Below are 10,955 nucleotides of genomic sequence, written 5' to 3'. Positions count from 1 at the left end.
GTTATTACAGCTAAGACTCAAAAATTAAAATACAATAAATTTTGTTAACAAAATGTATTTACTACTATTTATAACTGACAATTATAACAAAAATAAAAACTTCATATCAATTAAAAAATGACAGTTTATAGAATATTGCATAGAATTGTCAACGTTTCAGAACATTAATGAATGTATCTCGGGGAATTTCAATGTTTCCAACCATTTTCATTTTTTTTTTAGCATCCGACTGTTGTTTTAAAAGTTTCATTTTTCTTGTTATATCACCACCACGTTTTCCACACTATAAAATAAATCAACAAATTGTTGTAAGACATTAATATCATAACTTATTAATATATATAAAAATAATGTCAAAAACAGTAGTTACATATTTTATAGGCACTTAATAATGTAAATCCAATCAGAATACTACAAAAAATAATTATGCTTAGAATTTAATATGTAGTTAAATAGTATAAAATATATAAGTATTGTGTTAGAATATTTGATATAATATTTAGATAATATAATATTTGATCTAATGATCAATTAAGTATAAGTTGATAAATATTGTTATAATGTGTGAATTTAACCAATGTCAGTATTTAATACCAATATTTCATAATAAATTTAATTGTTAAATAATGAATTCTTATATAATTATACTATCCTTAATTATGTCAACATATAAAATAAAAAAAAACAAAAAATAATTTGTATTTATACATAATAACTATAGCTTATTATTTGTATTGAAATAATTATCAGAGTACAAATATGATTGTGCACTTACAAGTTTTGATGTTACATCTTTGCGATAAGCTTTTAATGTTTCTCTTGCAATTATTTTTCCTTTGACTGAAGCTTGAATTGCAATCTATGTTATTTTAATTTTCAGTTAGTAGATATCAATAATAAATCAGTAATCAAAATATTACCTGAAACATTTGTCTTGGAATCATGTCTACTAATTTCAATACCATTTTACGCCCTAGGCTTACAGCTTTAGTTGCATGAACTATAGTTCCAAGTTCTTCAACAACATTTCCATTAAGCAAAATATTCAACTAAAAAAAATAAATATGCAAATATTTAAGTGTAAAAAGTAAGAACTAGTATTAGAAAGTGTTAAATATTTTCAGTGTTATATTTAAAATATTACATATTATATACACACTTTTTTGTAATGTTTTTAAGTATTATTAAAAATACTTTTAAAAAAGTATTTGAGACAACTTTTAAATAGGAACTATTATTTTTTTTATCGATTAAGAACTATAATAACTCAAATGCATTTTTTTCACCATAAATTTCCTAATTTTAAATATCAGTAAAGTTTTGTTTTGGGTTATTGACAGCTAAATTTTGAATTAAAATTATTTACAAAATAGTTGTTAAAAATAATTATTAACAGTTTATAGTAGGTTTATAGTATTATAGTATGGAAACATAATTTGTGGTTTTAATATCTTATTATTTATTATTTTATTTTCTACTTAAGTATTAAAGTGTTATCAATTATTAAGTTATACAATGGAAATATAATAATAAAAATATTATTAAGCCACCAATGAGTTTTTACTTAATATTGTTACTAATAATTGTTACTTTTTCCAGTAAAACTCATTAACATAAATTATGGGTTATACAAAAGTTGGAAACCATCATGCATTACACAAGGTTAAACTTTTAAAAAAAATTATTAATTATACTAATAAAATTAAACTTGAATCAATTTGTTATAAAACCTGTTTTCAACAATAATGATATATATTTTTTCAAGATGCTGACGTATTAATATGTTTAAATTTAATAGAATAATCAAGATTAATAGATTTTACTAATGAAAGTTTTATAATTAAAAAAACATTTTAATTATTATGCATTATTATTTAAATTGTATCATAATATTAGTGTTAGTTACAGTTCAATAACATTGCTTATTATAATTAGCATTAATATATTATGTAAAACAGTATGATTTTGGTGGTGATTGTTTGTTTTTAGAAGAATTCAATATATTTTTAATTGAGTAAAAAAAGTATTTTAAGGAATACATCCAATACAGTAAAATATTATTTAAAATGTACTCAAATACTTGTTGATAGACAATATTTAATAACTATCCTTAGTACTTTACAACACTGAATGTAATATGCTTGTGTATTAAGTATATTATACAATTTAAATATTATATATTAACTTTGTTATTTTTTTTATACTTTTATTAGATTTGAGAGTTCATATCCATGATCTTCATAACTAAAACTTCCAAAACCTGATGTAATTGATTTAAGAGTATCGTGAAAGTCTATGACAATTTCGTTTAATGGGAAATAGCATTGTATCATTATTCTAGTGTTGTCAATATTAGTCGATGACTTTTGTACACCTCTTTTTTCCATGCATAATGACAAGACACCTCCCAAATATTCATCTGTTGATTAAATTGTATCATTAATAAAATATTATGTAGTCAATATTAAACAATTTATTTTTACCAGGAGTTATAATGGTGCCAAGAATAAACGGTTCATAGAGTGCTACAGTGAAGGTTGGATCAGGGAAATCCATTGGGTTAGAAAAACAAAATTCATCACTGCCATACTTTTCAATTAACTTTTTTGATGTAACTTTAGCTGAAATATTTTATGCATTAAAAACATAAACAATATTTTTAAAATTTTGGATAAATACTAACCTTTATATGTTACACTAGGTGCTGTCATAATAGCTTGAGCATTATATTCCTGTTCCAATCTCTGATTAAATACGTCTAAATGTAGCAGGCCAAGGAAACCTAATCTCCAACCAAGACCTAGTGCTGGACTGGTATAAATAAATAGGTTATATAAAAGTAAAATTACTGTTTTGTTTAAATTTTTTTTTACCTTGACTCAGTTGTAATACTAACAGCCGAATCATTGAGTGTTAATCGTTCTAAAGCACTTTTCATTTCCATGTGTAATGATTGATCCATAGGGAATAATCCAGCAAATACCATTGGTTGAGCAGGTTTGAACCCAGGAAATGGTTCAACTGGTTCATCTTTCAAATGTATAGTATCTCCAATATGAGCGTCTTTTGCTGATCTTATATTACATGTTAGAAATCCAACTTGACCACCTACTCTATAAAATTCAAAATGTTAATTTGAAATATATTTTATACAATTTATACTCATACAAGGTTCCCGTATTAAATTCTGTTGGCCGTAGTATTCCAACATTTTTTACAGTATATGTTGTTTGAGAGTACACAGTTGTTATTATATCACCTTCTTTAACACATCCATCTTGAACATATATTAGTACTACAGCCCCACGGTATTTATCAAACCAACTATCGAAAATCAAAGCTTTGAATGGTCCTTGACGATTAGCAACTGGAGGAGGTAATCGTGTGACGATAGATTCTAATAAATCTTCTACACCAGTTCCTTGCTTGGCTGATATCTATATAAATTTTGTATTTAAAAAATAACTATTTTATACCTAATAATATATTAATATATATTATACCCTTAAGACTGTTTCTGGCTCAATGTCAAACAAAACACGCAGTTGTTCTTCTACTTTTTCTGGATTAGCATTTTTTAAATCAACTTTATTTAATACCGGTACAATAATCAGATTCTGGCAAAAGGCCAAGTAAAAATTAGCCACTGTCTGAGCTTGAACACCTTGGTTAGCATCCACTAAAAGTATGACACCTTGACATGCTGATAACGATCTAGAAACTTCATTGGAAAAATCAACATGGCCCGGAGTATCAATTAAATTTAACAGGTATAATTGGTCGTCTACTCTGCTTTTATAAAACAATGAAGCTGTTTGAGCTTTCACTGTTATACCTCTTTCTTTTTCTACTTGTAACCTGGAATAAATATATAAATAATAAATTATATTTTCTTACAAAATTTAATGAAGATGAATTGATTTAAAATGTTATTCATATATTATGATAAATTAGTTTTAATTTTTAAGTATCTTGACTCAATTCAAAATTATACACATAAATTGTTGTATTAATGTTTGAATAAAAAATATCTCTTATCTACCAACTGTGTTATTGTACAAACATTTTTTTAGTTTATTATTCAAGTTAAATACCTATTATCTTGCATAATCTATAAACTCAAGAATTTTAATCATTGATATTATTAAATTATTCAGGTATTAGATGTGTTAATCATTTTTTTTTCTTAAAGTATAATCAATAATACCTAGGTACACTACATTCACCATTTACGCCTTCTTCGATATAAGTTTCAATTCAAACGTGATTTAATGTTTACATAAATAAAAAAAATGTTTACCTGTCAAGCACTTGTGCTTTGCCTTCCTCAATACAGATGGTATTTGTCAATTCCAATAACCGATCAGCCAACGTGCTCTTTCCATGATCTACATGGGCTATGATGCTAAAGTTGCGAATGTTTTCACTTGGTATATTCTGATACTTGAGTGTCGCTTCTGTTCTTCCTTCAGTGTTCTCCGAAGAACGACGATAACTTGTGAACATAAATGATGAACTACTCTTGTATTGGTTTAAAATGCTCGATCCATAATATGATCTCAACACTCTAAATATCACTTTCATTTTCCTAAAATCGAATTATCCACCCGACACGGGAGAACAAAAACATACAAGTTACTGGTACCTCTAAGTGTATAAGTAGCATTTAACAATAAAAAGTCATAGTTAATGTGAGTAGCATTAGTTATTAACTCGGCAATCGACATTTACATTTCACTGACATGGTATTCACAATCAATGCTATTACCTACCTATTCTATAATATTTAGGGCCGTACGCCGCCGGACCATTCGACGCTTATCACTTTCTGATAAGGCGATAATTTGCCGGTCTACATGAAAGGGGAGATCACGTCATCTTCACTGACAAGCGACTGCTTCCATTATCCACTACCTCGATACCAAAAATTTGATTAGTATTAAACACGATCTTCTCTACATCGTGGCATTAAAGTACGAGTACCTACAATACAGTGGCGTAGCCAGGATTTTTTTTAAGCGGGGGCTGATCAACTTTTACACTTTTACACATTAAATACGTACTAGCACAGATAGATAGCTGAAAAGTGTTAATACTTATGGTACATTTTTAAATATTTTAAATACAATTTAAGACTTTTTGAGCGACTATCATAGACCATTAAAATAATTTTTTAATTTTCGCAACATTTCGGGGGAGGGGGGGGCTTCAGCCCCCTCAGTCCCTCCAATGGCTACGCCACAGCTATATTTTTACAACATTTGATATTCACTCGATTTCTCATGTAAGGATTTCCTTATTTTATTGTAATTAAAAAATGAATGACTGTAGATACCTGGAAATTTCACTGAATGTTTATATTAGCATTTTCAAATAATTTGACTCTTTTTGTGCTGTTTACGGACATTGTCAGTTTTCAATTTTTTAGTTTTTTTTCTATAAATATCAATAAAATTTTATTTGTTGGGTAAAAAAGCGTGAAAATTTAATGCAAGGCTCCTGATATATTGTCACAATAGCAGTAGAAAAATATTAAAAATATATAGGCACAATTTTTTTTATAAGCATTTTAAGTTCAAATTTTGACAACATTTATCAAATTTAAAATTTAATAATTATTTTGTAGTTAAAAATGTATAAAATGTTCAACTTTTATAGCTAAGGATTGAAAATTTAAAACAAGGGTTCACGTAAATAGGTAAATATAATATATAAATTACTTTATTCACAATATTATCATCAAACATATTAGTAATATCATATGCTGACTGACCGTTTTCGCTCAGAATCGTTTTACTGATAAGTCGTTCTCGTTCATATTGATATATTATATTCGGGTGTCACCGGTTTCCGCCAAAACAGAAAAAACGTCATTCCTTTTTCCGCCAATTATAAATTATAGAATTTTAAAGTTTAGGAACCCTTACGTAAAGGTTTAATAATTGCACACTATAGAGTTAAAAAATAATAATATTTTTTCCAGTTATTACTTATTAAGTATATACTTTTGCATCACATACTTTGTTAATGCATCTCCAACGAATTTTATTTACTCCTTCATATGCCTTACTAAATTTAAAATTATCAATCACAATTTGTGGTTTTTCGCGTTTACTCGTAATTAATTGTGCTGACATTACTGTAGTTAAAACACATCAAACACTATCCACTGATCGGTGATCACTAGTCACTACTCAGTACTCAATACCGTAATATTTCTAACAAATCGAACCAACTATTTCAGCATGATATCAGATGACAGATTAGATAATATTATCTATGAAATAATATTTTCTGTGTAGATAAAGATGCACAACATGACTAATTAACCTTATGTACAATGTACTATGGCACTAATCCTATACTACAATTATTTTAAAAATAGATTTATTGCTGTCAAGTTTTCAGGTAAGACCGAAAAAAAAATAAATATTCGTAATAGGTGCAGTTAACTAGTAACGTGTGAATGCGCAAAAGTCGTAAAATAGCGAACTTCATTAAGCCATAACTTCGAAACTAACTCTGACCGCCAAATTCTGACTTCACCATCGTTCTCATTATAGTTAACTACATAAGTCTAAAAAAAAAAATTGCAAAAAAAAGGGTGTCCGGTAAAGTAACAAAATACCAAAGTTTCTTTCTTTCAAAATAAAAATTCAGCTATTATACATTTGGTAACAATCGGTCTAATTCATGAAAAAGGGTAATTGTTAGAAACCTTTCACCCACCCCACCCATAGAAAATTGACTGTTCCGGGCGAACCGGTGCCGTATGAATTTCGGAAACTGTCGTACAAATTCATGCAAATTACGTGCTAAATATATGCGCAGAAAAGTTTGGAAAATTGGGAATGGGTTGGGCTAGAGAAACGTACGTCATTATAATCCGAAAATCTGCGATATCTGATGACAAGCGGTTTTTGGTTATTTTTTTGTAAGCAGAGTTTTCAATAAGTACATAAATACAGGGTTGTTGTGTTTTCAACAACTTGTTGTTAAATTACCAAATTTAAAATGTTTTTACTTAATGGTTAATATATACATAATATTATAATGTCCACATAAAACATTCATTCAAAAAATATTTAAAATACATTTAAAAAAAGTAATAAATAAACAGTGAAACTGAACTAGTACTGACTCATACTAGTCCACGACTTCCTGGATGTCACTATGCGCCCATGTTGTGTACTGTAAAGAGAAAATCCTAACTATATGCTTAATTTATATTAATATATTATAATATATATTATTAAGCTTAAATTTGAAAATTGTGTCGAAATTTTTTGGTTACAGAATAACCTATACTTACGTGGAACCTTGTTGTAAGTTTTCAATCCTTAGCTATAAAAGTTGAAAATTTTTTAAATTTTTAACTACAAAATCATTTTGAAATTTGAAATTTGAAAAATGTTGTCAAAAATCGAACTCAAAAGTCTTATAAAAAAAATTGTGATTATGTATTTTTAATATTTTACAACTGCTATTAAGCAATATATCAGGAGCCTTGTATTAAAATTTGTCGCATTTGGCTTAACAAATAAATGTTAAAAAATTGAAATTTGAAATTATCAAAATTTGTCACAGCTCATGATCAAAATATTTTGAAAATTTTATCAAGTATAGGAATTGATAAAATAAACATATGATATAAATCTCAAGTGTTTACTGTTATTCGTTTTTAAATTACAACAAAATCAGAAAATCGCTACATGAGAAATCAAGTGAATACTCATGAGTCATGAGTTGTAAAAATCAAATGTTGTAAAATTTGAACTTCAAACGATCATAAGAATTTAATTTGACTTCGTTAAACACATTTTTTTTTGATGAAGTTAGATAACTTTATAAGGAATCTTGTATTACATTTTAAAATCTTAGATTTAAACAAAAACATTTTTAGGAATAATTTCTAACTCAAAATAATTTGCATATTTTTGTGATTTTTATGACTTTTGTCAAAATTTGAGCATTAAATGCTTATAAAAAAAAATTCTGATTGGATTTTTAATATTTTTCAAATGTCATTGTAACAATATTTATTTGAAATTAGAATATAGTATATTTGAGGATCTGGCATATTATATTTGTTGCTAACATAGTAACATGTTACTTTAATAGTATGTTCATTGTCCATGGGATCAGTTATACCTACTCAAAAAGTTGGTAAGCAAGAACTTCGTATACAGTGAGCAGTATATTTCGTGTTGGGAATATTTCTTTGTATGTTAATAAATAATAAAATTTTAATTTACGCAATAAACAATTTAATGCTAGTCCATTATTATTTCATTTTAGATTCTGAGCGGGGCGATGAATTTATTGGTTTTACAATGATGTGTTTTTTAATTTTTAATTTTTAAATTTCTTATTTATATAAACGGTTGTCGATTAGAAGTTGAAATAATGCTTTTTATTTTCAACTTCAGTATCTTGTTCGATGGGGATGTGAATCTAGTCAGTACTTTTGGGAGGTCAAAATTTAAAAATCACAATAGTTTTAAAAAGCGCCCGGAAAAACATAATACAATTTAAGGAAAAACGGGAATTTTTACGCAAAACGGTTTTTGACAAAATCGATTTTGGCTTTTGGTGTAACTCTAAAACAAATGATCGTAAATACCCACATGAAATTTTCACTGAATGTTTATATTAGCATTTTCTATACATGAAAAAATTCTCAAAATATTTTGGCTGGTTTTGAGCTGTTTATGGATATACTCAGTTTCCAACTTTTTTTAGGTTTTTGTTCTATGAATGTCAATAAAACTTTATTTGTTGGGTAAATAAACGTGAAAATGTAGTGCAAGGCTCCTGATATATTGTTACAATAGCAGTTAAAAAATATAAAAATACATACACTATTTTTTTTCATAAGCATTTAAAGTTCAAATTTTGACAACATTTATCACATTTAAAACATATTACCTACCTATACTCATAGATAACTTATAATAGTTATAAATATTATAATACTATATATCTGTATAAATAAACCCACCAGTTTAATAATAGATCGTTTGGCCATTAATTAAAATGTATAGTCGGTACATTTGTTTACGTGTGACGATTACACATCACGAACATATATTATTAATAACATCTAACAATAGGTACCAAATAACTGTTTAATAATTAAGGAATACAATAATCAATGTATAATGCTGTACTTGACAAGGGCTTAGTAAATAGGTAGTACAATTTTCTCGATAAATAATAATTACTTTTTTTAACGTTCCGGGTTCACAAATCACAAAGTTGAAGATTAAAGGATTATTATAGTTACCTACTACCTAATAAACATTACTGCTTACTGCAAAAATATAAAATAACTGGCAAGGCGACTTACGACTTACATGAATATATGATAGCCGATAGGTAGAACAAACTATTGCCCCAATTAGGACTTTCCAGTATTTTTCAGGAATCAACGAAGACTTATTTGTAAACTAAATCATTTGGTCACAGATTTTTTACTAATTCTTACACTAAGGAACCTAGGTACCTACTGTTATGTACGTCTACATAACTAAATAAATGAAACACGCAATGAGGCAGATAACCACTATACTTAATTTGAACACTATGTTAATACAAAAATGCACGGATTTGTGGAGGCTCTGTTGGACTGACCACGACTGACTCGCCTTGGGGACGAGCGCGGTCGGGCGGGCCCGCTGTGGCTCAAAAGTGCCCATGCAGCGGAATGCCGCATATACGCCGGCCGTGCTCGTTCCTACAGCGGATACATGGTTACATATATACGTCAAAGAAATCCTTATAATATAACAAATACTTATATTACTAATGAAATGGGTTTATAACACTACCAAAAAATGAACCAAAATAATAAATAAAAAAACTAATTTTGTATTTTAAGAACAGTATCAATTAAACGTCTTTTCAAATTATTATGAAACGGAGACATTGTTCTTTATAAGTGTATATTAACATGAATACATAATGTATTCGATTCCACTTAAATAACCTCCCTATACATTTGAAGACGTTAATGTCAATTTTGTTTCTCCCAAAACCATATCGTTTTATTTTGCTCGAGCTCATGACAGACAAAAAATAATAAAATAATTTAAACGAATGTTCATATTTGGTCAGTAGTTTTAGTTAAAGTAGTTCTATACCTCTATGGAGTTTAATAAGCGGTTTATGCTATACCAAAAACGTGATTTTGTTTTAAAACATTAGAATTAGACATTTTATTCAGTAAAATACAACAAAGTGATTTTGTCAAATACCAATATAATTATATTACTATTATATACTCGTATACAAAAGTAATAATGTAATTACCTATTACCATCGATGGATAAGTAGGTACATTTTGGTAAATCGAAAAATAAAGATTTTTAAAAACACCAAGCACTGCGTATCCAATAAAAACGCTGTGTGCCAGTACGACGGTTTTACAGCACCCAGACGGGCATTCGGTTTTGTGTAAAAGGGAGAGAGTTCAAATTTTATTAGAGAGGGTTCAAATGGGTACAAATTGGGTTGACTCCTGGTAGTTCCAGGTGACAGGGCGCCATTTTTACAGCACCCGGATGCGGGATTTGGTTTTATGTAAAAGGGAAAGGGGTACAAACATTTTTAGTGTAAGTTCAAATGGGTACAAATCGGGTACAAAAAAATTAGTTAGGTACGAAATCGATCGATTGACTTTTGGTAGACCCGGGTGCCAGGTAACGACGTCGTTACAGCACCCGGACGGGGGATTTGGTTTTGCGTAAAAGAGAGAGGGGTACAATTTTTTTATGGAGAGTTCAAATGGGTAAAAATCGGGTACAAAAAAATGAGATATGTTAAGGGGGAGGGGGGGGGGTTGACGATTTAAAGGTGCCAGGACGACGCACCTCCACTCCGTCTTAAGTTCGATTTTTTTTTTGTATCAAAGTACTCTGAAAAATATTCTGCATCGGAATATGAAATTAAAAATA

The 10,955-nt window shown here is 28.3% G+C and overlaps 1 protein-coding gene across 1 annotated transcript; it reads right to left on the bottom strand.

Moving 5' to 3' along the window:
* Nucleotides 1-148: 148 nt before the first annotated feature.
* Nucleotides 149-4,805, bottom strand: LOC132934646 (translation factor GUF1 homolog, mitochondrial). The gene is made up of 10 exons (XM_061000974.1): nucleotides 4,301-4,805; nucleotides 3,504-3,858; nucleotides 3,169-3,437; nucleotides 2,874-3,113; nucleotides 2,684-2,811; nucleotides 2,484-2,621; nucleotides 2,205-2,419; nucleotides 921-1,049; nucleotides 776-859; nucleotides 149-283 (listed from the first exon to the last, which is right to left on the bottom strand). Exons 1-10 carry the CDS (start codon nucleotides 4,582-4,584, stop codon nucleotides 149-151), a joined length of 1,977 nt encoding a protein of 658 aa, XP_060856957.1. The 5' UTR covers nucleotides 4,585-4,805.
* Between the last annotated feature and the right edge of the window lie 6,150 nt (nucleotides 4,806-10,955).

This window comes from Metopolophium dirhodum, chromosome 1 (assembly GCF_019925205.1).
Source record: "Metopolophium dirhodum isolate CAU chromosome 1, ASM1992520v1, whole genome shotgun sequence".
Taxonomy (NCBI): Eukaryota; Metazoa; Arthropoda; class Insecta; order Hemiptera; family Aphididae; genus Metopolophium; species Metopolophium dirhodum.
This window is presented reverse-complemented; position numbering and strand designations above follow the sequence as displayed.